The 27,060-nt window shown below is 57.2% G+C and overlaps 1 protein-coding gene and 1 long non-coding RNA gene across 3 annotated transcripts; one reads left to right on the plus strand and one right to left on the minus strand.

The window, feature by feature from the left end:
- Window positions 1-2,183: 2,183 nt before the first annotated feature.
- Window positions 2,184-26,598, plus strand: LOXL1 (lysyl oxidase like 1). 2 transcript variants are annotated; one of them, XM_086365255.1, is made up of 7 exons: window positions 2,184-3,657; window positions 17,709-17,817; window positions 20,916-21,053; window positions 21,484-21,640; window positions 22,240-22,335; window positions 24,082-24,197; window positions 26,258-26,598. In XM_086365255.1, exons 1-7 carry the CDS (start codon window positions 2,505-2,507, stop codon window positions 26,262-26,264), a joined length of 1,776 nt encoding a protein of 591 aa, XP_086221381.1. In that variant the 5' UTR covers window positions 2,184-2,504; the 3' UTR covers window positions 26,265-26,598. The 2 variants fall into 2 exon arrangements, with proteins under 2 accessions (XP_086221381.1, XP_086221382.1); XM_086365256.1 differs by lacking the exons at window positions 17,709-17,817; window positions 20,916-21,053; window positions 21,484-21,640; ... (1 more) ...; window positions 24,082-24,197; window positions 26,258-26,598 and adding an exon at window positions 8,583-9,061.
- LOC147349367 (uncharacterized) lies at window positions 8,581-9,826 on the minus strand. Its single transcript, XR_015150436.1, has 2 exons — window positions 9,710-9,826; window positions 8,581-8,733 (listed from the first exon to the last, which is right to left on the minus strand). It is a non-coding gene; the product is annotated as an uncharacterized LOC147349367 (long non-coding RNA).
- Window positions 26,599-27,060: the final 462 nt, after the last annotated feature.

Below are 27,060 nucleotides of genomic sequence, written 5' to 3' on the forward strand. Positions count from 1 at the left end.
GGCTGGGTATAAGAAAAGGATGCAGAAGACAGATGAAAAAGATGAAAGGGACAGAGAAAATGGGGAAGGGGGGATTTGAAGCTCTGAGAGCTTAACAGGCTTCCCTGGGGAGTGTCTGGGGGCCAGGCCAGGACCCCAGGTCTCCAGTCTCAGCAGAGATGGCTGGCAGGGCTACAATCCTGGCCCCAGGAGCTTGTGCAGAGGCCCAAGCTATGTTCAGAGCAGAGTTTATTCAAACAGAGCCTAACAGGAAACTTGGCTCCTCTGACTCACTCTGATTCGACCTTATTAAGAAAAAAGAAAGAGGAGCAGGAGCCAGCACTGGGTAGGGTTTCACGCCAAAAGCTGGCTCCCAGGCGGAGGCCGGCTGAGCACAATGGCCTGTGCCCCGAACTCCCCACAGCTCCAAAGTCCCGAGGCAGCCCTGTCCCCCTGCCTGGCTCAAGAAGAAGGGTCCGGCCTTCTCCGCTCTGCCAGTGGGGCTCCTGTACCATACAGCCATCCTCTCTCCTCCCTCTGTTCCTCTCTTCCCTTCCCCTCCCTGCCCAGGGGTACCCTGGGGCCTGTTTCCACTGCTCCTCCTCCTCCTCTCCTGGCGCTGCTGCCCATCTGGCTGTCGGGAGGGCCCTACAGGACCCCAGGGATTCCAAGCAGCTGAGGCCAGCACTGCAGGGGGGCAGGCTGGAGGGAGGGAAGGCTTAACCCTCCCAGTCCCGGCCCTCAGCATCTGGCTCGTGGTCCTGCACCAAATGGGTTGCCCTTTGCAGGAGTCCTGTTTTAGAGACTGAGATCAAACCCCACATGAGGGAGCAGAGGGGCTGGTGTTGAGCAGTCGCTGGCTGGACTAGGAGGGCAGACGGATGCCCTGAGTCACCAGAACCAAGCCTCATCTTGAAGCACAGCGTGATGGGGGAATACATGCAGGCTGGATGAGGAAGCAGGGGCCCACGGTCTCTGAGGAATGTCCACTCTGGCTGTCTCCTACCAAAGTGGTCTCCATGCGTTTCCAAAGTAGGAGGGGAATCTGGAGAGACCAAGTTAAGGGCAGGTTCTTCCTCCTGGATGTATAGGCCCAAGAAGGGGATTTCTGCCCTCCAGTTCCCACGACCAAGGTTGGAGAAGGCAGCCTGGGGGAGGCATTCAGAGACATTTCTTAGACTCCAAAGTGTTCAAACTTCTAAGGCCCCTCCTATTTCTGCCGAGAGAACAGAGAACCTGCCAAAGCCCTCTTGGAGACCATCTGGTCTAATCCTCCACTGATCGGATGTGGTGACTGAATCAGAACAGGGGAAAGACTTGCCCAAGTTCATCCAGCAACTTAACCACAGCAACTGGAGTAGGCCCATTCTCTCAAATCCTCTTTTCTGTTGCTCCATGCAAACAGCACATGGTGCCTCCCAATGACTCCCAGCCCACATCAAAGACAGCCCCTGAATTTCACTTTATCCAGGTGCTCACTCAGGCTATTTCTAGGCCATGCGGACTTCAGAGATGCATGACAGAAGCCACACATGACGGGCAGGAAATTGATCTCTCCCATGTTTTCACAAGTTCTGTTCAGCAGGAAGGCAAACTTCCATTCTACAGACCAGGAGAGTAAGGCCCAGGGCTGTGCCAAGAGGGAAAAGGCAGAAGCTGCATCTTCTTTTTGCTCAGACCCAATGAAGGAAGATGCACCTGATGACCTGAATTAGAGTGGCTCAGCCTCTCCCCACAGGAGGGTGGGATTCAGCATATCCCCCTAGAAGGCCCACCAACAAAGAGGAAGTCTCAGTACTGCTTTGGAGACTAGCAGCCCAGGTGTCCTGGGCAGAGGCTGGAGTGGACAAGAGTCAGGGGCTCATTAAAGCCTAGATAAGAAACCAGGATGCTGGGACCAAAGCAAAAAGAAACGGCCAGAGTGGTGCTGACACCTCTGCCCTGTTATGCCTGCCAGGACCCCACTCACCAGGCCTGAGTCCCCAGAGGCCTCCTTCCTACTCCCTATTTCATTCCCTTGCTCAGAGGCAGGTCTGCGGCTTGGCTGGGAGCTCCAGGGACTGAGGGAGCGAGCGCAGCAGCTGTGGGACAGACCACATAGCTAAAACCCGGCGGGCCATAGGGCCCCGCGGAGGAGGCCCCAGCAGGCGGACCAGGCTGCCCGAAAAGCCTCCCGAAGCTCCCAGCCTGTTGCTTATTCATTCAGAGTGGGAAAGCGCCAGCCCAGCGCGGCCAGCCACAGCCGGGCTGGCCATGTAAGGCCCCCAGGCGGCCCTGCCTGCCCGGTGCCCTACAGAGAGCCTCGTGCAGCCCTGGGCACCGCCCCTGCCCTGCCCTGACCCCCTTGGCCTCGAAATGCTGTCATCGGAGGAGCCGTCCCGCTCGGGACAAGGCCAGGATGGACAAAGCTAGAGCTGGGGCGGGAAAGGAGCCGTCCTGTCCTCGAGGCCGTGGGAAGAGAAGCACGCACGGGGGGCCACTCCTGAGAGCCTCTCGGTCCACCAGGCCTCAGCAGAGGGGCCACCATGGCTCTGGCCCTAACTGGCTGGCAGCTGGTGTGGGGCGCCTGCGTCTGCGTCCTGGTGCACGGGCAGCAGGCGCCGCCAGGGCAGGGCTCGGACCCGGGACGCTGGCGGCAGCTGATCCAGTGGGAGAACAACGGGCAGGTGTACAGCCTGCTCAACTCGGGCGCGGAGTACGTGCCGCCGGGGCCTCAGGGCTCCGAGGCTAATTCCCGGGTGCTGCTGGCGGGCGCGCCCCAGGCCCCTCCGCGGCGCAGCCAGGGGGGCCTCCGGCGTCGGCAGGCCCCGTCCCTGCCCCTGCCCGGGCGCGTCGGCTCGGACACAGTGCGCGGCCAGGCGCGGCACCCCTTCGGCTTCGGCCAGGTGCCCGACAACTGGCGCGAGGTGGCCGTCGGGGACAGCACGGGCATGGCCCGGGCCCGCACCTCCGTCTCCCAGCAACGGCACGGGGGCTCCGCCTCCTCGGTCTCGGCCTCTGCCTCTGCCTTCGCCAGCACCTACCGCCAGCCGTCCTTCCCGCAGCCGCAGTTCCCCTACCCGCAGGCGCCCTTCGTCAGCCAGTACGAGACGTACGACCCCTCGACGCGGACCTACGACCAGGGCTACGTGTACTACCGCAGCGCGGGCGGCGGCCTGGGCGCGGCGGCCGTGGCCTCGGCGGGGGTCGTCTACCCCTTCCAGCCGCGGGCGCGCTACGAGGAGTACGGAGGTGGCGGCGGCGAGGAGCAGCCCGAGTACCCGCCGCAGGGCTTCTATCCGGCCGCCCCGGAGAGGCCGTACGCGCCGCAGCCCGCCGACGGCCTGGACCGGCGCTACTCGCACAGCCTGTACCACGAGGGCACCGCGGGCCTCGAGCCGGCCTACCCCGACCCGGGCCCCGACGCTGCGCAGCCCAACGGCGGCGGGGGCGGCGGCACGTACGGCGGCGGCGGGGGCGACCCCCGCCTCGGCTGGTACCCACCCTATGGCAACATGCCGCCCGAGGCCTACAGCCCGCCGCGGGTCGTGGAGCCGCAGCCCCCCTTCCGCGTGCTGGAGCCTCCCTACCTGCCGGTGCGCAGCTCCGACGCGCCCCCGCCGGGCTCCGAGCGCAACGGCGCGCAGCAGGGCCGCCTGAGCGTGGGCAGCGTGTACCGGCCCAACCAGAACGGTCGAGGTGAGTCCGTCCAGGCGCCCGGGGCTTCGTCCATCCTTTACAGAATGCCTCCCCCGCCTGCTAAGTCAAGACCCCCACCCTGGCCCCCATCGGCAGCCCAAGTGCTTCCCAGGCCTTCGCCACCGTCCACACATCCCCATGGCGCCAGGATTTGGCCAGGCAGGCCAAGGCTCTGACCTGGGGGGTAGGGGACGGAGGGGCTGGATAGGCTTTGGAAAGAGACGCTTGGGTCATCTGAGGACACATAAAGGAGCCCCTCTCCCCGCCTCTCCCTTGTTCCCACTGGGGCACGTCCTCCTCTCTTGGAGGTGCCCCTCTGCCAGCCTCACAGGGTGAAACACGGAGCATCCGGGTTAGAAAGGCCTCGGGAACACCTCCGGAGGTGTGACAAGTTCCCGGTCACTGGGCATAGGTGGGCTTGGCGTGAACGAACAAGAGGTTAGAAGAGAGGGTCTGGCCTGACAGGAGAGCAGATTGGACCTCCCGGGGTTCCTTCGCGGGACCCTGCCAGGCCCGGACTACAGAGGCACTGGCCTGGGCACCAGAAAACTTAGTAATCTACTTAAGTAATATTTCAGTGCATTTTTAGATCAAAAGTCATGCCGAAAAAAGATGAACAAAATATCAAATTTTGAAATAGAATCAGTAATGGTGCCATGCCAAACTGTATTCAAGCCAGGGAAAAACTGAAAATTAGCAATAGCAATCTGTCTTTATATGAAATTTTGATATTTTCTTCATCAGATTTCTTTTTTTTGCAGTACTGCTTATTTTTGTAAAATATTGCCTCAAATATTACTTCCCTTAGTTACTGAGATCTTAGATGCCCTCTTAAGTTTTGCACCCCAGGCTGGGATGCAAAAGTCCCTGGAGGCAGTTGTGGACAGGGATGGGGGGGAGGTTGAAGATATGACCTGGTCTCGGGAAAGCTGTCTGCACACTGGAAGAGGCGGCCTTCCTTCTTCAGATGAGCAGCTCCACACATGCTGTTCTAAGGCAGGCTACCTTGGCTAGGGCCCATGAGTGGTCTGGCCAGGGCTGAACGGCCATTGACCTAACCTCTGCCCTCCTAGAACTCCCTTCCCTGCTTCTGTCTCTGCAAGTCTGCAGTCAGCTCTGGTCAAGGTTTTCCATTCAAACTCCAATGTGTGTGCATTCCACGTCAGCCTTGCCTCTTTCAGGTTGCAATTAATATTCCTGATTCTTTACTTCTGCTTCTCTGCTCCACACCAGGGTGGCTGTGCCAGGCCCACCAGGTGAGGGCTAAGCCCTGAGGGGCTCAGGGACACAGATACTGCATCTCCAGCCTTTGTTCCTCTGCCTCTGTCCACATGGGGATGCATCCTTGTCTCCAGCCATACTGACCTTGGGTGAGAGGCTGCTGCTGGGTTGCAGGGGTGGGGACTCTTGACTCTCTGTGGGCTGCTGGAGCCCAAGGCTAGGGGAGGGATGTGTCCCTAATGGTAGTACTCGCTCCCTCACATTCAGGGGCTTCCCAGGTGGTACTAGTGGTAAAGAACCTGCCTGCCAATGCAGTAGACGTAAGAGATGCGGGTTCAGTCCTTGGGTCGGGAAGGTCCCCTGGAGGAGGGCATGGCAACCCACTCCAGTATTCTTGCCTGGAGAATCCCATGGACACAGAGCCTGGTGGGCTACAGTCCATAGCGTTGCAGAGTCAGACACGACTAAATCGACTTAGCTTCAGCTCTCCCTCACATTCAAAGCATAGCCTTCAACTTGGGATGCTGAATCCCACTTTGAGAACCTTCAGGTGCTCCAGACAGGAGCTAGAGGGAGGGCCCTTCTATGATGTGATGAAGGATTTCTCGGCCTCACCTGCATCTGATTCTCAGCAGGACTCGCAGCAGCCCTGCAGTGGTGTGTGGTACCACCCTGCATCAGCCCCTGCTAGAGCTCCGTGGAGGAGAGCACGTTTTATCTATAGGCTAAACTGTTGTGGTGAATTTTCTTCGAATGCAAGACCGCGGAGTGGGGCTCAGCCAGAAGCGCTCCACCTCTGGGCGGAGGAGAAAACCCAGGCCTCAAATAGCAGTACTGGCAGAGCCAGGCCTTGGACTCATCGTCTGTGCCCCGAGCCAGTGGCTTTTTCTAAGGCCCTTCTGTGGCTTGTTAGATCTTAAGGTTCAGAGGGAGACTGACCAGGGCAAGGCTGTGTCTGGAGTGGAGGTGCTTGGTGCTCAGGAGGGCCTCTGGCCATTGCCCCTGATCCCCAGTGTTCATTTGAGATTAAAGACAATTCTGCCCTGAAGGAGATGCCAAGCTGAATCCAGGCCCTGCCCTGAGGGAGGCATAGAGGAGGGGGCATCTCAGGGCTATGATCAGGCAGGCATTGGGCGGGTGGGGAGAGGGTGGTGGTGTAGGGGAGCCAGAGGAGGGGCCTCCCCAGTCAGGGACTAGGAACCAGGGAGGACTTCTAGGAGGAGTAGGTACCCAAGTATTGCTGCAAGTTGTCAGCACCCTCCAGGTGCCCCTTCCCTAATCCTGGAGGGGATGGTGTGTGGGTGGGGGATACAGGCAAAATCCGGGCTCACAGAGAGGCCAGAGAGGGAGCAGTACCTTCTCCCCCATCATTTGTTCCCCTTCCCACCCTGCTAGGCTGGGACCATGGAAAATCCCGGCTCGGGGAAGGCCAAGCTTTGTGCTTGAGATCAGACCCCCAGGCCTGGTGTGGGAGTCCAGGGCGGATTCTCCGAGGCTGACCTCATTCCTCCTGGCCGCACACCCAGGGGTCTGAGGCTGGGCGCTGGCAGCCCGCGCGTGTACGGGTGTGGACATGTCCTCACAATACCAAACACATGTGCGCACCGCCCACGGCCTCCACGTTTGGGCGGTTTCCAAGCGCCTGTCCGGAGCCTGGTTTCTTCCTTGGGTGCCTGTACCCGCTTCCCTCCCACCCTGGAGAGGGGGACCCAAGGGTTCCTGCAATACCATTGTCTCTGAAACATGTAGCTGGACGGAAGGCAAGGAAACAGGGGCCCAGGTCACATACCTGGCCTGACTGTCCCAGCAAATCCAGGCAGAGGCCTGGGGATGGGCTGCCTGCTTCCCAGGCCCTGCTGAGACCCCTGAGCTGTGCCCCTCCCTCTCCCACGGCCAGGCTGTCTCCTCCTAGCCTCCTTGTCCCTGTTCCTGCCTCCCCACAGCCTCAGCTCCTCTGATCTGCTGATATTTGTGCGGACTAAGATGACTCCAGGCCCTGGAAAACCATGCCTCTTCTCCCAGGGCTCCCCCTTAAACCCCTGGCCTGTTTCACTGGTTCTGGCCACCCTGTGAAAATAAGGTGGAGCAGCTGCCCTGGGAGGATGGCCAGTTGGAGGGCATCCTCCCAGGGCACCTCTGATGGCTGTGCCAGCCCTGCCTGGCACGGTTCCTCCAGCTCTATCCTCACACAGCCGGTTGGAGCTGTGACTGCCCCCTCCCTGGTTTCTTCCAGTCCGTCCTACATGTGAGGTAGATACACCCTTGCATTGCTGACCACATTACTCTCCTGCTCAATGAGGTTCTGGGGCTCCCAAGGCCTTCAGGACAAAATCACAAATGCCTTAGCCTATTGCTCCAGAACCTGAGGCACCTCCTCCCGTCCCCTCCTTCTCCATCTCTCAGGCCTCCACAGCCCCCAGGGACGGTCTGGGCCTAGATATTTCTAGGGTCCGCTCCTCTCCATCCAGCCTCCTGCGCCCAACAGTCCAGATGGGACCCCTTAGTCCCTGAGAGCAGCCTAGGCTCCCTGCTGCCTGCCCTTCTCCCCACCAGGACCTGCCTGCCTGACTCAGGTCACGCACCCACCTCCACAAGGCTTGAAGGAGATGCAAGGGCAGACAGAGCAGGCCTCCACCCAGCAAGCATCCAGAGTCAGAGCCCCCCGGCAGGAATGATGATCACAACTCCAACCATTTGCAGAGGAGCACCTGCTGAGCTTAGTGGCCTCGATGTGCAATTTCATTCACCCCACAGCCTCCTAGAGAGGTGGGGATCACAGGCCAGTGGTGCAGATGAGAAAATTGAGACCCGGGAAGGTCTCACAGCTGGATGCGGCAGAGCCAAGACTTCACACTGAGCCTGTCATGTCTTCATGACTCTGAGAGGACCCTGCCCTCAAGCCACCTGTGAGCCAGGCCCCAGTTCTCCCAGCCACGTCCAGGGGGAATAATTCTGCTAGCATATGTTGGACACTTTATATTTATACATCACCTCTCTTTATTCCCATAGCAACCCCACCAGCCAGATGCTGATAATCCATCCCATTTCATAGATAAGGTGGTGGGTTCACTTGCTGATTATCATATGACCTGTTAGTAGTGAAACCAGAATTTGGGTTTGTATGACTCCCCATCCTGGGTTCTTAACCCCCACGCATTATTTTTTTCCTAAATCTTCATGTATGGAGGCTTACCTCTCATATCCATTTGGTCATTTAGCAGATACTTGACTCCTACTGTGTTCTGGGCAGTGAGCACTGGTTGTGACAAAGTGAGATGAAACAGAATGTGCACAGATTTAGAAGCAAAGAACACCTTCCCAGTGTGGTGTTAGCATGAAGCCCTATCATTTCCACTCCAGACTCCAGAATATTTAACAAGCACATGGACAGCTCCTGACACTGTTCTTGGAAATTTACAGTTAGAGTCGTTTAATCCTCCTAACAGGCTTCCCAGGTGGCACTAGTAGTAAAGAATCCACCTGCCAATGCAGGAGACGTAAGAGACGTGGGTTCGATCCCTGGGTCAGGAAGATCCCCTGGTGTAGGAAATGGCAACTCACTCCAGTGTTCTCGCCTGGAGAATTCCATGGACAGAGGAGGCTGGCGGGCTACAGTCCACGGGGTTGCAAAGAGTAGGACACGACTAAGCACACATACCATCCTCATAACAACCTTTGTTGTTACTATTACTCCCATTTTGCAGATGAGGAAACTGAGGCCCTCGGAGGTTAAGCAACTTGCCCATGACTGCTTCAACTGGTGACTGGTGGAGGCAGAATCGCAGCTCAGCACTCCTTCTTCCTTCCCTGAAGTTGTCCCAAGTTGCTCCTTTAGAAAGAAATGGAGTCTCAGGCCTAGGAAGTTGGAGTAAAGGGTCAGACAGCTATGGAGACAGAGGGGCCTGGGTCCTCTCGCTGCTCCCCTGTTTGGCAATCAGAGGTCACTGGTGTCAGAACAAACAAGTTGTGTCAGGGACAGCCTCCTTGCAGGCAGACTTCCTGTCTCCTCTCATATCTGCCAGTTGAGGGCCACATCCTCTCCCCCTGCTCTCAAACTGGACTGTCCCTGCAGGAAGAGACAGCTCCTGTTTTAAATAATTATAATTGCAACTGATATTACTGAACCCTTAATGTGTATCAAGGACTTCCCTGGTGCCTAGGACAATAAAGAATCCTCCTGCAATGCAAGAGACCCAGGTTCGATCCCTGGGTCGGGAAGATCCCCTGGAAGAGGGCATGGCAACCCACTCCAGTATTCTTGCCTGGAGAATCCCATGCACAGAGGAGCCTGGCGGGCTACAGTCCATGGGGTCACAAAAAAGTCAGACACGAATGAAGCGACTGAGCACCCACAGTATGCCCCAGACACTATGCCAAGCATTTTATTTTTGTTTCTTCCTTTAGTCCTCCCGGCAAGCTTGTGAGGTATTATCACCCCCATTTTACAAAGGAGGCAGCTGAGGCTAGAGAAGTTCGTAACTCATCCAGGGTCCCAGAATTCATCAGCAGCCAAGCTCAGATCCAGGCTGACTCCCCTCACCAAACCTCAACCTCCCCTTCTGCTCCTGCCCCTCAAGGAAGGGTATGTCTCCACCTTCATTGTTTCTCTCAGATCTAAACCCCATTAAGACACACAAAGTTGGATTTTTTTGCCTTGAGTTCGCAGGCCCCACAGAGCTTGTTGGGGTGGTGGCCCAGCAGGGCGCTTCAGGCCCTATAAGTGCCAGTCCGCTGCCACACTTGGCTGGGGCAGGGGGGTTGGTGTTCTGGCCTTTGGCCCCCTCTCCTCCTCTCTCCCACTCTAGGTGCCCCCATCTTAATGCCCTCTCACCTCCGAAGGGGCATTTCACCTCCAAAGGGGCACTTCTCCCCAGTAGTCCCAGCCCAAGTCCACGCGACTCCTGTCCAAGCCAAGAACACATGGAAAACTCCCCAGGGCAGTGGCTGGAAAGGCAGGAGAGGAAGGGCGGGGGAGGAGCCGGTGGCCGGCCCCAGCAGCCCACACCTGCTTCCAATTCTGTGCCCGGCATTCCTGCGGAGCAGCAGCCCGCTCGGGAGGGAGGGAGGCCGGAAGGAGAGGCTGCTCCCATCCCTCCCCTTCCCCAACCTAACAGCCTCCTCCCCACAGGCGGCTGGAGCCAGAGGGCCTTGCTGTCTGGGTTCTGGAGTGCAGGGCCAGGCTGCACCTGGGTCCCTCTCCCCCTTACTGATGGGCACCCAGAAACCGGGCATCTCAGCATCACCTGAAAATGGAGCAAGGGCATCAGGACACCAGAGCAGGAAGGTGCCCAGAGGGGGAAGTCGAGGCCTGAGGAGCGTCAGCCACCCGAGTCTCAGGAGACAAGCTGCCCTTCCTCCCTGTCGTGGGCCGATGGGAACCATGGTTTTCCAGCCCCAAAGCTAATCCTTTCTGAAAAGAAAGGGCTTTTGGAGTCAGTCCTAGCCTCTACGTGATAACGAAGGCTGTGCTCCCGTAGGTAGTGCCAGCAGACCCTTTGTGGGATACCGGTGTTTGTCCTCAGGCTCGCTGAGGGCATGCAGGTGCCAGGCCCCGAGCTGGGGTACAGGGAACTCAGGGGCACCCTGAACCCATCCCTGTTCTCGCCGGGGCCTTAGCCCCGGCAGGCAGGATGCCATGGTCCAGGTCCACTTCCTTCTCTTGCCAACTCGCCAGCTCTCAGAAGACTCCGTGCACAGACCTGGGCCACAGCGGGGTGGCGGCAGACAGGTGGTGGAAGAGGGAAGAGGGAGGGGCACCGGGCGGTGGCAGAGGAGGGCTAACAAGGTAGGCCTTGGGACCTCAAGACTGTACCCCGATGAAGAGGGGGGTGTGCGTGTGCCTGCACAGCAAGGAATTCCAGGGCAAGGGCACTATGGGATCAGAGATCAGTGGCAGAAAAGGTCAGTTGTGCTAGGAGCTGCCTCCTGCTCCTTGGGGTTAAGAAATCTGGAAGGCCAGGTTAAGGCCAGACCACAGAAGGCTGGCTGAGGAGAGCAGATACCATCTCATGAGGAAATGCAGCCATTCCACAAATATTCATGGAGTGCCTTTCTCTGTGCTGGTCTAGCGCTGGGTATTCATGAGTTTAAGAAAAGAGACAAAGTCCCTGTCCTTGTAGATCTTGTATCTTCATGGGTGAACATGATAAGTAAATAATAGAAGGTGGTAAGTACTGTGGAGAAAGCAGAGAGAAATCAGGGAGCTCTGAAGTGTTGGGAGAGCTTGCAAAGGCGTCAGGGTGGGCTTCATGAAGGTGACTTTTGAGCAAAGAGTCAAGTGAGCCAAGCAGCTATCTGCCAGTAGAGCATTCCAGACAGAAGAGCCAGCCAGTGCAAAGGCCCTGAGGCAGGAATTCCCTGAGCTTTCAGGTGTGTTCCAGCGTGGTGGGAACAGCACAGCATGGGTGTGGGGGCCTTATAGGAGACAGGTAAGAGAGGTAACGGGGTCCAGACCATGACTCTCCACTCATGGGGGAGCCACTGCTGCTGCTGCTGCTAAGTCGCTTCAGTCGTGTCCGACTCTGTGCGACCCCGTAGACTGCAGCCCACTAGGCTTCTCTGTCCCTGGGATTCTCCAGGCAAGAACACTGGAGTGGGTTGCCATTTCCTTCTTCAATGCATGAAAGTGAAAAGTGAAAGTGAAGTCGCTTAGTTGTGCCCGACTCTTAGCGACCCCATGGACCCTACCAGGCTTCTCCGTCCATGGGATTTTCCAGGCAAGAGTACTGGAGCGGGGTGCCATTGCCTTCTCCGGGGGGAGCCACTACAGTGACATTTAAGCCGGGTCTCTTTCTGCTATGCTGGGAGTGGACTGTGTGGAGGCAGACAGCGGGAGTTTGAGAGGAGGCTGGTACAGAGATCGAAGCTGAGGTATCAGCAGCCGAGCCAGGGGGATAACAACGAGGTGGGGGGCAGTCAGTTTCAGCATATATTTTGGAGATAGAGCCGATGAGCTTTTCCTGATGAATTGGATGTGGGGTGTAAGAGAAAGAGAGGGGTCGGGCATGATAGAAAAGGGCTATGTCCTGTGCAGCTGAAAGGGTGAAGTCACCATAAGCTGAGATGGGCAGTTTTGTAAGAAAGATAAAAAGTTCAGGTCACTGAGAAGGGTCTGAGGGGCAGCAAGGGAACCTAGGAGACCACGGGATCTGCAGAGCCTTCTAGAGGCGGGGGCAGGGCACTAGGCAGGGCCTGCAAGAGGGGAACCGTGGGTGGGTGGGTGGGCATGCTCACACTGGGAAGAGTGTGAGTGATGGAGGGGTGTGAGGAGGCAGCAGGAGGCAGAGGTAGCTCACCTCCCTGGCGGCCTCCTCCAGCTCTGCCCCGGCTATTTCTGGGTGGTTTGCTCAATTGAACAAACACTTACCCTCCTCTGAGTCTGCAGCTGTCACCCAGAGTAGCGAGGCCATCGCTGCCCTTGGACTGCCTCTCCCCGTCTGGTGGGGGCAGCAGTCTGTAGGTGATGGGGAGCCACCAAAGGTTCTGGGCTAGGCTCAGTGACCATCCTAGCTCCTTTGCCTGGACTGTATTGCCCTTCACGGTGGGCCACAGTGGATCCTGCAGAACCTTGCCTGCCTTCTGGTCACCCAGGTGTGGCACCGACAGTTTAATGTCCTGATTATTAGATGATCATTTCCTAGGACCCAGAGCTGCCAGCTCCCGCCCCCGAGGCCCTCCCGGCCCATCCTTATTCCAGGCCATGCTCTCTGAGCTTCCTGCTCTCCCCACCGAGGGGCTGCTCTGGAGTCAGGCCACTCGGGCCAAAACATCCCTCTCTCTACATATTTCACAACCCACTGACCGGTTCCTGCCGGACATTGTTTATCCTCCAGCTCGAGGCTCGAGAGATTAGGGCTCTTTGGCATTCCATTTGCCTTCAGCTGCTTCGTGTGAGCAGGAGGCTGGGGAGAAGGATTTCAAAGGAGACGAGGTTTATGGAACTCACAGGAAAGAGGAAGCCAAGAGGAAAACAGGTGAGGTGTAGGCACGCGGAGGGAATGTAACCTCAGACCCTCCGCTCTGGGCGGCCGCCAGGAACCGCTGAGCAGGAGGGAACAGATTCCTTCTAAAGCAGGAAGGATTTAGGTCAGACGGTGGGAGAATTTCCTGGCAGCTAGAGTATCGTCTGCAGAGGTTGTGAGAGGTCCTGGGCTCTTGCCCAAAGCTGGGGAATGGCCTGAATAGCTCCTGAAAAATATTTTAATCTCCAAGTGTTTATGGAGCCATCAAACCTGCTCTCACGGGACGGTTACTCTAATCTCCCCGTCATCCACATGGGGAAACTGAGCCTAAAGAAGGGCCGGGACCTGGAACATGAGGCGCAGGGCGAGATGGCAGATATCGCCTGCTGGACTCTCTCCCACCAGAAGGCCCCAGCTGTGTCCTGCCAGGGAGCAGGAAGACAGTCCTCAGCCTTCCACAGGCTGGTGTGGGGGCCAGCCGGCAGCTCCAGGCCCAGCCCAGGTGAGGCGAGAGGACATCAGACCCCCAAGAGGCAGTGTGCAGGGGCCCTGGGTCCCACTGAGAGGAAGCCCCAGAGGCAGAGCAGGAATGCTGAGTGCTGGCGCTTGGCCCCCACTCCGTGTCCTCCCAGCCCTGGAGGGTTTAATGGGGCCCCCGAGGCTGAGGGACTTCCTCCAGACCAGAGGCTGCCTGCAGAGTGGCCTTGGGACTGGTTCACTCACAGCCAGCCCCTCCCCAGCCGAGCAGCCTAGCTTCAGTCATCCCCAGGGCCCTTGCCCTCTGACTCAGTGTCCTCCCAACCCTAGTCCAAAGTGTGCAGCCTGACCCCGTGTGGCCAGCACACTGTCTCTGGGGAAGAGTGTTCACCGGGGGTCAGCCCCAGGCTCCCAGCCCTCAGTCCGTGTTAATGGAAGCAGTGAGGCATAGACAGGGGCCAGACCCACCCAGGGCCTCACAAAAGGCCTGTGACAGAAGGGTAAGAAGCCAGGCTCCTGCCTACCTCCTGGGCAAGGACGGCAGGCCGCTGAAGGTGACCAGGCCTCCCTGGGTAGCCTGAGCACGCCCATCGCCCAGCCTTTGAGGGGGTAACCCCATCCCCAGGAGACTGGCTAGATCGGGCATGGAGGGTATAAACTGTGGAATCGTACTCACAATGACAAGCAATGAACTTGACATATCTTAAAAGTTAATATTGACCGGAAGTCAAGAAATGGAATGAGACCCATAAGACAATATCATTCATATACCTCACGGATACATAGCCACTTCCAATTTTATACAGAGACACAGATGTTCAAAGACATGTCTAAGGGTCAGGGTAAGGATGAAAAGTTAAAAAAACGTAATTATGAGAATGGCCTTGCACAAACCAGTGATAATGGTTGCTCTGAAATGATAATTCATTTCTCTGCATTTATAAAAGTTCTCTGCGTTTATAAAAACAAGTGTCTCCAGAAAAACTTCCCACTACACTACTTTATAATGTCTCCAGTGTGAGGTCCACAAGCTGGCTGACTACATACATTCTGCATAAGACATCCCAGCCCCGGCCCCCCCACCAAATTACATCCCATGACTGATGGTTCTCCCTGCCTTCTGATGACCTGATGACCAGGATCTTCCTTTTAAAATGCACATTTCTTGGGATGGTAGGGAAGAGAGGTGAGCACAGGTCTTGTTGGAACTGAACTTTAACCAACATTGGCCACTCTGTCTGGAGGGCCTGGATGTACCTCCACAAGCCAGAGGTAACAAACCGGCACCCCTACCCCTACATCCACAAGTGCCCACTCAAGCTTTCCCTCAGCCCCCTTCCAACACCACACAGCCCACCCACACACCCAGGCCCCTGTGGAGAGGCTGAAGCCCAAGCCTGCAGGCCTGGCTGCTGATGGAATGCCTCCTGGGAGAGCAGCAGAGAAGGAGGCATTGTTCTCCCTGGGAAAACATACCAGCTGAGGGAGGGGGCCTGCTGTTCCCAGAGACCTCAGTGGGGGATTTTAAGGGGGGTTGAGGGGACCCAGCCTAGACTCTGTCATTTCCAGTAGCTTACCCCATGGCAGTGAAGGTGGGGAGTCACAGGACCCCCGCGCTGGTCAGAGATGCAGAACAAAGAACATAAAATAATGATCAGGGTGATTCCATTTAAGTTCTAGAAAAGGCGTAACCAATCTAAAGTGCTTAAAAAGCAGATCAGTGGTTACCTGGGGAGGAGGGAGGGAGGATTTACCGAGAAGGGCCGGGGAGGAGCTTTGAGGAATGATGGGAACAGACCACAGCAGGACTGTGGTGGCTCTAACACCCTGTGTCCATTTGTCAAAGCTTATCAAACTGTATGCCTAAAATCTGTGCATTTGACTGTGTAAATTGTAACTTTAAAAAAATCGTCTTTATACAAGAAGAAATAACACGTAAGGTCCTAGAAGGAGAGGTTGGGACCTGGAAGCTCTTCCTGGGGCTTCCTTGACTTGCTGTGTGACTGTGGGCAAATTCATTGCCGTCTCTGAGCCTGCTTCCCTCCAGCACCACTGTGTGCCGTGGTTTCCTAAGGAAGACAGGCTGAGGAGCACGCTTGTGGATGAGTGGAACAGTAAAGTGTGAAGCCACAGATCAGTAAAGAAGCTTGCCTGACAGAGACTGAGAGCGTAACAGTCAGCCCTGAAGCATGCTGAGGGGGCGAGTGGGGCGTGAGCCCTGCCCTCAGGGAGTACAGACTGGAGGGGAGCAGACACAGGTGACTATGATGAAATCTAGTAGTGAGGCAGAAGGGTGAGCAGCTTGGAATGTCACTGCCAATCAGAGAAGCCTTCCTGGAGCAGGAGGCACCTGCCTGAACCTGAGGTTCCTCAACAGTAAGAGGAAAAGGGTCATCTTTGGCTCAGCCTAGGACCAGGAGCAAGCTTCAGTGTGTGGCCAGGATCAGAATCCAGTATGTGATCAGAGTCAAGGCGCAGTCAGAGGCCGGGAGTGCACCCGCCCCGAGTACCCGCAGCCTCTTAGCTGGCTCTTTCAGCTTCTCTGGACTGAGAGGAAGGGTCGGGCCAGAAAGCTTTGTAGAGTCATCTGTACAGTGTTTATTGAAACCGAGCCTGGAGTGGGGGTGGCAGACTGCCTCGTGCCAAATGTGGGTCTCATGCAGCTTCAGGCCCAGCTGACCCACCACCACATGTTGCTGAGGGAAAGGCTCTTTGATAATGGGAAGGGAGCCATTCCTGGCCATTCACCCCCTTCTCCCCCACCCACAAGCTTCTATGGACCAGAGAGTGAGAAACAGCTTGATTCGGAGGTGGCCCTTGCTTTCAGGGCCTGACGCTCCCTGGGGAAATGACTGCAAGCATTCCTAGGGGCTTGAGTAATGGGGCCGAGGCTGGCCAAGACAGCCCCCATCAGCCAGGAGCCACCTCATCCTCACCCACCCTTGTGCTCCGTGCTTCCTCTTCATTCCTAGCAGGTGAGATCACACTGGCTGCTCCCGCCTGAGGCCTGGGCCCCAGGCAGGCAGGGGTGAGGTCTGGGAGCCCCAGAGATGAATTTGTGAGGGGTGACAGGCAGGCAGAAACCTCTGGGAAAAGCTCAGAAGCCAGCGTCCCCCTCTTCTGACTCGTCTTCTGGACCTGCAAGCTGACAAGAGGATTTTGGCAGCAAGAAGAAGGGGCTAGAAGCCTGTCCGTATGACTCAAGCCCCCTCACTGTGCCTGCCCCCCAAAAAAACAGAGGGCTTGAAAGAAGCTAAGAAGAGCTTACAGCTTCATTTTATCATTTATCTGCCAGAAGCCCGGCAGCATGAGAGAGGAGGGGACATGGAGACCCAAGCCCATTCCCCTTTAAGCTGGTGGCTGAGCTGGGATGGAACCCAGGGCTCTGGAGGCCCCCCAGCCACCTCCAACCCTACCCCTTCCACATACCCAACATCAAGATCTTTCCTTCTTTATTCCGGGTGGCTAGGGTCTGGACACCTGAGTTCAGCTTCTGCTTAGTCCTAATAACTCACTGGGATGAAGTTATGTACGGGGTGGGGAGCAGAGTGGACAGACCCTTGGCTGCAGCCTGACCGGAGGAACAAGTGATCCAGGGACTGGACCAGGCTCCAGACTTCCCCTGGGCACTGGGCCCCAGGCCCTCCTCAGACTGGAGGCCAGAGGCTGCAGACGGGAAGGTGTGGTCCACTCTGGGGGCCAATGACAGGATGAAAGGAATCCTGAGCGAGGCGGGCTGGGCGCCCAAGCCGAGAATCCTGCCCTGTCAGCAGCCTGCTCCGGGGACGTGTTTTCTTGTGAGCCCCTCCCTTCCTGGCCACCCTCACTTTCGCCAACCGCCATTCACCTGGCTCTGCCCAGGAGCCTCTGGTACCCGCTGAGGGCTGGAAGCCTAGGGTTCACTCTTGGCGGTTCACGAAGAATGCCAGCTGCAGGGGAGAGATGAGCAGAGAGTGTCTGGGGGCTGGTGCCCTGGGAAATAAGGATACCAACGGGAGTGTCTGCGTCAGGAAATTGCTTGGTTCACTCGATCCTGCCCACAGGCCCTTGTTCATGCTATGCCCCCTGCCGAGAGCACTCTTTTGTCTTCTCCTGTTCTCCAAATCCCCCCCCCAAGTCTCCCAGGAGGCTCAGTGATCCCCACAGCATGGAGTTCCAGAGGTTAGCCCCTACTCCCTGACGTCCCTGACCCCACACCCGAGCCTAGAGAGAATGATTCATGTCACACATACTGGGAGGCTTCCAAGAGGAGGTGACAGCCAGTGTAGAGAACTGAGAACGACCAAGGACATTTGGGGTTGGGGAGGTCTCTGAGCTGTAAATTTAACCCTGGTCCTCCTCAATGCTAAGCTATTGCTCCCTCCTCTCTCTCCTTCCCACTCCTCACTCCAGGTCTCCCTGACTTGGTCCCAGACCCCAACTACGTGCAAGCGTCCACTTACGTCCAGAGAGCCCACCTGTACTCCCTGCGCTGTGCTGCGGAGGAGAAGTGCCTGGCCAGGTAAGGAGATGACGTGTGGACAGTCACTGGGAGTCACCCAGAACCTGCCTGCAGGCTGCACCACCCTGGCCTTCTCATTGGTGAGCCTTGTCTGCCCCCAGGGTTTCAGGTGGGGAAGGGAATGGGGAGATCCAGCTCTTATGTATACATCACCCTGCAAGGAACTTAATGATGTTTCATCTTCACGCCGGCTAGTGATAAAGAACCTGCCTGCCAATGCAAGAGACCTAAGAGATAAGGGTTCTATCCCTGGGTGGGGAAGATCCCCTGGAGAAGGAAATGGCAACTCACTCCAGTATTCTTGCCTGGAGAATCCCTTGGACAGAGGAGCCTGATGGGCTACAGTCCATGGGGTTGCAGAGTCAGACACGACTGAGCAATTTAGCACGCCACTTCACATCAGTAACTGAGGAGCAGTGAGAAGAACTGAAACCCTCAGATCTGAACTGCATCATGAGAAGGTTCCAGGAAAGTCTTCTAGCTGCCGTCAGGACAGAGGGCAGGATTGTGGAGCCATCTCCACAGAGGACAGGTGGAGGCTGGCCAGAAGGGGCCAAGGGCACAGGCGGCAGTGAGGCCTCCATCGCGTGTTGCCCCCGAGAGCGGGGAAGGCCATCAGCACTGGAGCCCAGGAGGCCAGCACAGAGACTCTCCATTACACCTGGGTGATTCTGCCTCTCGCAGAGCTTGCTTCTCAGTTTGACGGCGAATGTTCTGGTCAAATATGTATGCGTTGAGGACATCTCCCCGCGCCAAAACAACTAGTTAAAGATTACATTGACTTACTTCTTTTGTTTACATCCCTCTATGTTGAAAGCACCTTAATTATTTGCTTTCTTAAAGCAGTTGAACTCTTGTTTCACTTTCGAGTATCTGGGAAGCGCTTGGGGATCTCACTGATCAGCATTTTCTCACTGATGGAAAATGTGAGAAATTTTCATTCTCTGCCTCTCATTCACTGCCATTCAGAGTAGCTGACCGCAGACCGTTATCTGTCTGTAACGAGGGTGCTTGCTTGCAGTGAATGTCACTCAATTCACCACTTCCTTCATCAAGAAAGTCTTGCTTCAAAAAAAGAAGTATCAGCTGAACTAGTGTGATCAGTGATGTAGCTGATTTACATGTTGGTGGAAGTTCCTTATCTCCTTACAGACTGGCCACAGACAGTGTGAGAGCTGGCAGAGGTCCAGGGACCACATGTGAGTCCCCCTCAGCGGGCCTGCCCACTCAGGTTTTGTACCTGGGAACAGAGCATCATAGTACTGCTCTTACTACAGTGGCTTCAGAGAACAGGAGTTCAGTCTCCATGGCTGTCCGTTGAGGCTGAGTTTTGAAGAGTCTTGAGTCAAAACCAAACTATTACTCCATCTTCATGGAACATCCCGTGTGCTCACACCTGGGCCCCCAGGGGGGCTGGGGAGGAGGCGACCAGGGCTCCGTCCAAGGGCTCTTTTGATCTAGCTGGAGAACCTTGGTAGCCGCTCACCCAGATCCAAGCGACAGGGAGTGGAGAAGAGCTGGAAGGGGTGGTTGGCAGGCTGGAGCTGCGCGAGGCCAGAGGAGGGGGCGGTTGGCAGGGGCTGAGGCATCCGCGGAGGCTGGGTGTGGGATACAGACCTAGAAAATGCAGCAGGACCAGCGCCCTGGAGCGGCAGGGCCTGCAGAGATGGCCGAAATCGCGGCCGCAGACCAGTGCCAGCCCACAGACGGCAGGCGGGCCTCAGACGAGGGAAGGGACTTGCGCCAAGCCTCACTGCGGGCTTGTGGCCAAGCTGGGCCTAGAACCCAGACCCTAATGGGTTCCCACGGTGTGCCGAGCCCAACAGAAGGGCAGGATTTAGCTGAACAGAGGGAAGGAGGATGTTCTGTTCCAGCGCAGACAGAGACAAATTCCAAGCCTCCCTCAGACAAGGCCAAGGGACTTACGTCCTGGCAGACAGAAGCCTGCAGCGCCTGGTGTCCAGACATCTTCTCACAGAGAGCTAATCCCCATGACTGGCCATCTCCTGCCTCTGGCCTCAGGGCCCAACCCTTAATGATTGCTAGGGAAGTGCCTCTGAGGCTGGCCAAGACAGCTGTCCGCAGTCAGCTGAAGGGGGGACGCCTGCAGTCAGCCCTTTTTCCTACCTACGGGGGGTGTGGACATGTCCCCTCACTGCCGCCCCCCCAGCTTTCTCTCTTTTCCCTTCCCTCCTCACAAGGCCCATCTCAGTTGGCAACCGGGGGACAGCAAGTGAATTGTGAGCAGGCAGTTTGCAACCAGTGCTCCCTCAAACAGGTCAAGTAGCTGGCCCTGAAGCCACACAATCAGGGAGAGGTGGCCTACTCACACAGGCCCAGATCGGGGTGTGTGTGGTATCAGGGTGTGTTGGAGGCAGTGCTGTTAGATCTCCCAGGCAGTTAAGATCCCCGTAAGTGGGGCAATCCCAGCAGACTTCTTGGAGGAGGGGACCTGAGTTGGGGCTAAGAGGCTGGTTGGGTTCTGGGTCAAGTGAACAGAACAGGCAAAAGTACAGTGAACGAGTTAAGTCTGTTTGGGAAACAGTATTTGAAGCTAGAACCCAGGGTGTAGGGGGAAGGGAGAAGTCAGAATCTTTTGGACAAGGCTGTTTTTAAAAAAGCCCTCTAAAGATTTTGATGTGCCCCCACGCTCAGTTGTGTCTTACTCTTTGCGCCCCATAGACTGTAGCCCACCAGGCTCCTCTGTCCATGGGATTCTCCAGGCAAGAATACTGGAGTGGGTAGCCATTCCCTTCTCCAGGGCATCTTCCCAACCCAGGGATCAAACCCAGGTCTCCGGCATTACAGGCAGATTCTTTACCATCTGAGCCACCACGCTCAGGGACTGTCCCCAACTGAGAGTCATAAGCAGGCATCAGAGATCCTCAGAGGGTCATTATCAGGCCCTGCTTTAGAGCGTCCCCACCAGCAGCTTCCAGCCACATGGCAGAGGGGAGGGGGTGGCCAGCAGAGAGGAGCGGAGGCCTGAGCCTTGGCTGCAACGCAGGGGTCAGCTGTGAGAACCTTCAGGGACAAGACGGCCCGCGCGGGGTGTCTCTGGCTGGTACCTAAGCCCCGTCTCCCACCTGTCCCCACAGCACAGCCTACGCCCCTGAGGCCACCGACTACGACGTGCGCGTGCTGCTGCGTTTCCCCCAGCGTGTGAAGAACCAGGGCACAGCGGACTTCCTCCCGAACCGGCCACGGCATACCTGGGAGTGGCACAGCTGCCACCAGTGAGCAGCCGCCCCGCTTCTGGGCCCGGACCCTGCGCCCCACGAGCACTCTGGCAGGGGCGGTGCTGGGGGGGATGGGGGGCCCATGAGGTGTTTTCTGCCAAGAATCCATCACTGGGACAAGGACTTTTCAGCGGAGCCTTAGCAAAAGCTGGGCTGGAAGATGGGACATAGAAGGATCGGCCTGGATAGGAAATGGAAGTGTCTAGAATGCAGGGCATCGCCCAAGGGAGGAACCCAGGGAGGAGTGAGGGGTCCTGAGGAGGTGCCCTCCTGGGGTGCCTGGCTCGGTGGGGACACCAGAGATGCTGCCTGTGGGACACAGGGGCCCAGGCTGGTCAGGAGGCAGGGTCACCCGGGCCGTCTCGGGAGGGGAGCGGGCTGGGCAGGGCCGACTAGGCCCTCCTCTCCCGCTCCTCTCCCACCCCAGGCACTACCACAGCATGGATGAGTTCAGCCACTACGACCTGCTGGACGCAGCCACGGGCAAGAAGGTGGCCGAGGGCCACAAGGCCAGCTTCTGCCTGGAGGACAGCACCTGCGACTTCGGCAACCTCAAGCGCTACGCCTGCACCTCGCACACCCAGGTCAGGTCAGGTCGGGCTGCAGAGGCGGGGCCGGGCTCCGGGGGCGGGGCAGAGCTGCCTGGAGACGGGAGGCTGGGTCACCCTGAAGACAGGCTGGTGCCGAGGCTCCTGGCCACTCGGCTCCTCCAGAGTGCGGGTCTTCTCGCCAGTCCTGAGGCCACCACAGGGCTCCTCGGGGCCTACCCTGCACCTCCATTTCCAGGGGTGTCCACTCATGGAAGGAAAAGGAACATTCCAAGGAGTCCGGATGGCTTAATGTTCCATTTGCCTAGCTGGGCCCCCAAATCCATCTTTCTATCCAGAGAGTGTCCATCTATCCTGCCTATCTCTCTCTGTCCATTCATCCATGCATCTCTCCCAGGCATCCCCCCACCTTCATTTCACCCCTCCTTCTGGCTATTACATCTCTCATTGCTCCGGTCCATCTGCCCAGTGAGCCTAGTACAAGGCAGAGCCATGCTGAGCAGCTACTCAGGGCAGGGAGGGCAGGGTCAGGACAAAGCACAGAGGAAGGAGGCCCCAGGCTGCTGAAGTGGGCATGGGGTGGCTCTCTGAGGAGTGCACAGCACCCCAACCTCTGCTCCTGTCCCCTCTCCTAGGGCCTGAGCCCAGGCTGCTATGACACATACAACGCAGACATCGATTGCCAGTGGATTGACATCACCGACGTACAGCCCGGGAACTACATCCTCAAGGTAGGGCCCCCTGGAGGCACTCCTCCAGCCTGATGTCTTCACCCCTGACATAAGCTGCACATTCTGGTGTACACCCTCTGGGTGTTAGATCTCACAAGCAGTCACGAGCACTCTAAATGGGGCAATCACGGTAGACTTCCTGCAGGAGGGGACCTGAGTTGGGTCTAGGAGGCTGGGTGGATTCTGGGTCAAGTGAACAGAATGAAAGAGTTAAGTCTGTGTGGGAAGCAGTATTTGAAGCTGGAACCCAGGGTGTAGGGGAAAGGGGAGGCCAGTATCTCCAGACTAAGGCTCCTCCTTCACACTCCTGTTGCTCTGCAACCAATGATGTCCCCTGAGGTCTGCACTTCGCATCTGAAGGTCTTAGTCTCAGGCAGACACAGCCTCTTCCCATAAAAAACGCCCAGGAAACTTCAGCCCAGGTGTGGTAATGCCGGAGGAGGGGGTGACTCTCCTCCCTAAGTGACAGAGGACTTGGAGAGCCTTCTGGGAGAGGACACTGCCTTTCCCTGAGACACAGACAGGACCCCCTGCAAAGCCAAGGGCTTTATCCCCTCTGGCCTGAACCCCTCCTCCACGTCCGATCATCCCAATGCCCCTTGGTTGGGGGCACAAGTAGAAAAGCACGTCAGGGACACAGAACCCAGCATGGTGCCTCCATGCAGGCTGGGCAGGGGCCAGGTCATCACAGCCTCACCTGGGGAAGCCAAATCTTAGCCTCTTTCTTGCAGGTGCAAAGCCAGGGTGGGGCTCACTCTACTGGGCTCCTTGGGCTCTTCTCCACTCTGGAGTAAAATAAGAGCAGAGAAGGTGGGCCTGGAAAGCAGCTTTAACCTGCACAGAGATGGGCTGCTAGGCGGCTGCCTTCAGAACCCAGCAACCCAGAAGCTGTTGGTTGCAGCCCTGTCCCGAGCACCTCTCACTGGGCTTGGTGAGGCCTCTGCTCAGCCTCACCCAGGGGCCAGCATTGTTCAGGGTATCTTTTTTCTTCCCTCATTCATCCACTCAACAGACTCACACAAAAGCTCTTCTGAGTTCTAGGTTCCAACGATTCGTGACATGTAATGCCCAGTTCCTGCCTCTAAGAAATGTAACTTAAAGACAACATCACTGCATCTCTTCTTAAATGCTCTGCAGATAAGGCTGGGTGTGGCCTAACTCAATGAAGCCCTCCCCTGTCAGTCCACATTTTAAAGACTTCCTCGTGTCCCAGCAGCTCCTCTTCAGCCAGGTTATGCTTGGCTCATCATCTCAGTTGAGTGTCAGGTGCCTTGGGCTCCAGGCCAGGAGATGCCACCTGGCATCAGATAGGCCATCAGTGGATCATCTAGATGGGCACACGTGGTGAAAGGGTGCGGGCTTCGTAGTCAGGGAGACCAGGCCTGGGATCCCTGCCCAGCCCCTCACTCGCTGCTGGGTTCCCTGGGCGGTGGCTCTGGACGCCCTGTGCCGGGCCCCCTGTCCTGAGCTCTGACTGAGGAAGCCTCCTGTCTTCCAAGAAGGGTGATCTGATGGTGCTTTCTTTGACTGTGAGCTGTCTCTCCCTTCTCTGTCTGTGTCTCAGCCTCTTCTCCCGTCTCTGCATCGGTGCGTCTCTTGGTCTGGCGTGGTCTGTCTCCGTTTCCCTGTCTCCCTCTCTTCTGTCTCCTCTGTGTCTGCCTGTCTGCTTCTCCACCTTCCTTGGCGACCAGGTGAAGCACAGCCCCCTGATCAGACCCCTTTCCATCTGTTCCCTCCCTTCTTCAGGTGCATGTGAACCCAAAGTACATCGTTTTGGAGTCTGACTTCACCAACAATGTCGTGAGATGCAACATCCATTATACAGGTCGCTACGTTTCTACAACAAACTGCAAAATTGTCCAGTAAGTGTTCGCCCACCCCACTCGAGGAGCAGGCAGGGCCACCTGAAACACGGAGGATACCTGCCCTGTGGGTCACCTTGATGGCCACACACGGCTGCAGCTGGACCAGCCCACAAGCTGGGCAGGAGGAGGCTCATCTGTGCCCACCCCAAGCCCAGTGCTCAGGATGGGGGTGGCGCTCAGGCTGCAGGCGCTGATCTGGGGCGTGGCCCCCCATCTCTCAACTGGAGACTAGCAGGGGGCGTCGAGGAGGTGCAGGGCTCTGCAGGCCTTGCTCTGTGACTCCCTCACTCTGACCTCAGGCAGCTCACCTCACCTCTCTGATCTTTTCTCTTCAGCACTTCCCACGCAGGCTTGTGAGGCGGATTGAAAGGCCTGACAGATGTCTCTGCGTATTCCAGAACCCTTACACTGGTGCTCAGTGAATGGCAGCTGTGTGAGCCTTAGGGTCCCTGTAAGGTGGATTGAATGAAGCAGTCCCAGATTAGAAGGGATTCTGGCTAGAGTCACTTCCAATCGGTCATCAGCCCCTGGGCCCCCTGGTGGAGGGAGCTGATGAACTCTGCACCCGGGCCTTTGGCACATGACTCCTCAGCTGCCCGGGCTGGCTGTCCTCAGCCTCTCTCCTGATTCCTCACGTGAAGTACTTTGCAGAGGGACTGCCTGCTTACAAACTCAATAAGAAATGCAGTTGCCTTCTGTGTGAATTTTAAATGCTTGATCAGGTCAAAGCAATTCCCTTCCATTTAAAAACTAAAGAAAAAAAGAGTAGTCTTCTAGAGCTGTAGTCCATCACCTAGGGTACAGCTGGCAGGGATTCTGAGGCCCAGAGAAGCACTTTTCCCCAAACATGCCTGCTTATTAAATGGTTCACAGATATGAGAGGCTTAGCCTGTCACCAGCGTCAGGGCTTAGCGTGTGACCAGGATTGGGGCTCAGTGTGTGACCAGGATTAAGGCTCAGCATGTGACCAGGGTCAGGGCTTGGTATGTGGTGCTCCGTGTGTGTTTACAGATAGCCGCTTCACCCTTGGCTGCTACCACTAAGCTAACTGTTCACAGCCCCCCACCGCACTGTGAGAAAAGTAGCCTCTGGTTCAATTCAGAGATTCTGTTCCTCATTAGTGGGATTAGATCAGAATTATCCAGGTCACAGAGTGACCTGGGAACGACTGACTCCTGCTCCATCCCTAGCCCTTTGGCAGGCCTGGATTTCCAGCACCTTCTTGCTCCTCAGGGCTTGTCTCTTTCAGCCATTAAAATTCCAGGGGTCACCTAAACAGTAGAGGTTTTCTGGGAAGCAGTTGAGGGAAGGAGTAGCAGGGGCGGGCGGGAGAGAGGCAGGAGCCATACAAGAGGAAAGAGGGCTGAGGGGGGAGCAAGGGAGGCAGGGAGCCCACACGCCCTCTTGTCGCTCCTGCTGCTGGGGAGGGAGCATCCAAACAGCCCCCTGTTTTCGGGAGGCACCCTGAGCTGGGCCCCTCAGCAGGGTGGACAGAGCAGCTGCCCACACCCTCTCCAGCTCCCCCGGGGCCCTGCGGGCACCGGGAATGCCGAGGCCCTTCCTTCCGAGCCCTTTACATAAGTGCTTGGAGAGGCTCAGGTCTCATTAGCGCGTCTCCGCAACCCTGACCGCAGGCAGGCGGCTGGGCCAGCGCACAGGAAGCTGGACGGAGCCTTCCCAGAAAGGCCACGGGACTGACGCCTGTGGGTTTCAATCATGTTTCTGAAGAGGAAAAAGGAGGCCTTTTTTTCTCCCCCCCAAAAGTACTGAGTTAGAAGAAGTAAGAAAGTATTTCCAGACAGTAGCTAATGGCCTAGAAAACAGTCTGGAGCTCAGGGCATGGGGCAGTGTGCTGCCATGACCATGCCCTGGGTGGGAGCCCATGAAACCCCTCTTCTTAGAGCTGGGGGTGCAAGGCCCCTTTCCCTGAGCCCCGATGACTGAGGGGAGTGGAGGGGAAGCGCTCAGCTGGGGAGGTGGTGGGGGCCTGGCTGACAGTCGAATGAGGTCTCCCTGCCCCTCAGCCTGCCACTGACCTGCTCTCTTTCTTTCCTTAGATCCTGATCCTGGGGAGGTGTATACAGCCGGCCCACCTCCCCACCTTCCAAAGCAGGCCCTGCTCCCCAGGCAGCCTCCCACCAGGACGAGCCCGGCCGGAGGGGCCCAGCCCCCACTCACAGGCAGGGGCAGCTGGACGCGCGGGAGCATCCTTCCCTGCCCGCCTCAGGGAGCGAACGGGGGCCGAAACCACAGGGACTCCGGATGCCAGGCCCCACTGTGTACTTAACTCTCCCCTACCACGTTATTTTGTTGGTTGTTGGTTTTTATTTTTTATATTTTGGCCATACCACAGAGTAAGATTGCCCAGGCCTGGGCTGAATAAAACAAGGTTTTTCTACTCTGTGGTTTTCTGCATGTGGCCTGCCGGCCGGGATGACCAGAGCTAGGTTGGGCTCAGGGGACACGCTTGGGATCCATCCTTGGCAGCAGAATGTGGAAAGGGCAGCCACCACCTTGTCAGGACCACAGCTTGACCGAGAGGGCCTCGAGCCCCCGGTGGAAGCCCCATAGGGTCTTTCGGCACCAAGCCCTCTGCGTGGGGAGAGGCCCACGACACACTGGGGGAGGGGCCCCCAGCATCTCATCCTCCACCACCACCCACCCTCCCTTGCTCTCAAACAGTCACCCCCTCCACCAGCCACCTGCCCCCTTCTCGCATATTGAGCGCCTACTGAATGCCCAGCCTATGGTGGAACAGAGTGCACATTAGAGTCAGAGACAGTTCCTGCTCACAGGGGCTGGAGGGGGTGCACCCCCCAACATGAAAACATTCCCTACCTAGTGAGACAGCCTCTGGGGG

Source organism: Bos grunniens, chromosome 21 (assembly GCF_055505025.1).
Source record: "Bos grunniens cultivar Pamir isolate PY7600 chromosome 21, Bosgru_T2T1.0, whole genome shotgun sequence".
In the NCBI taxonomy this organism is placed as follows: domain Eukaryota; kingdom Metazoa; phylum Chordata; class Mammalia; order Artiodactyla; family Bovidae; genus Bos; species Bos grunniens.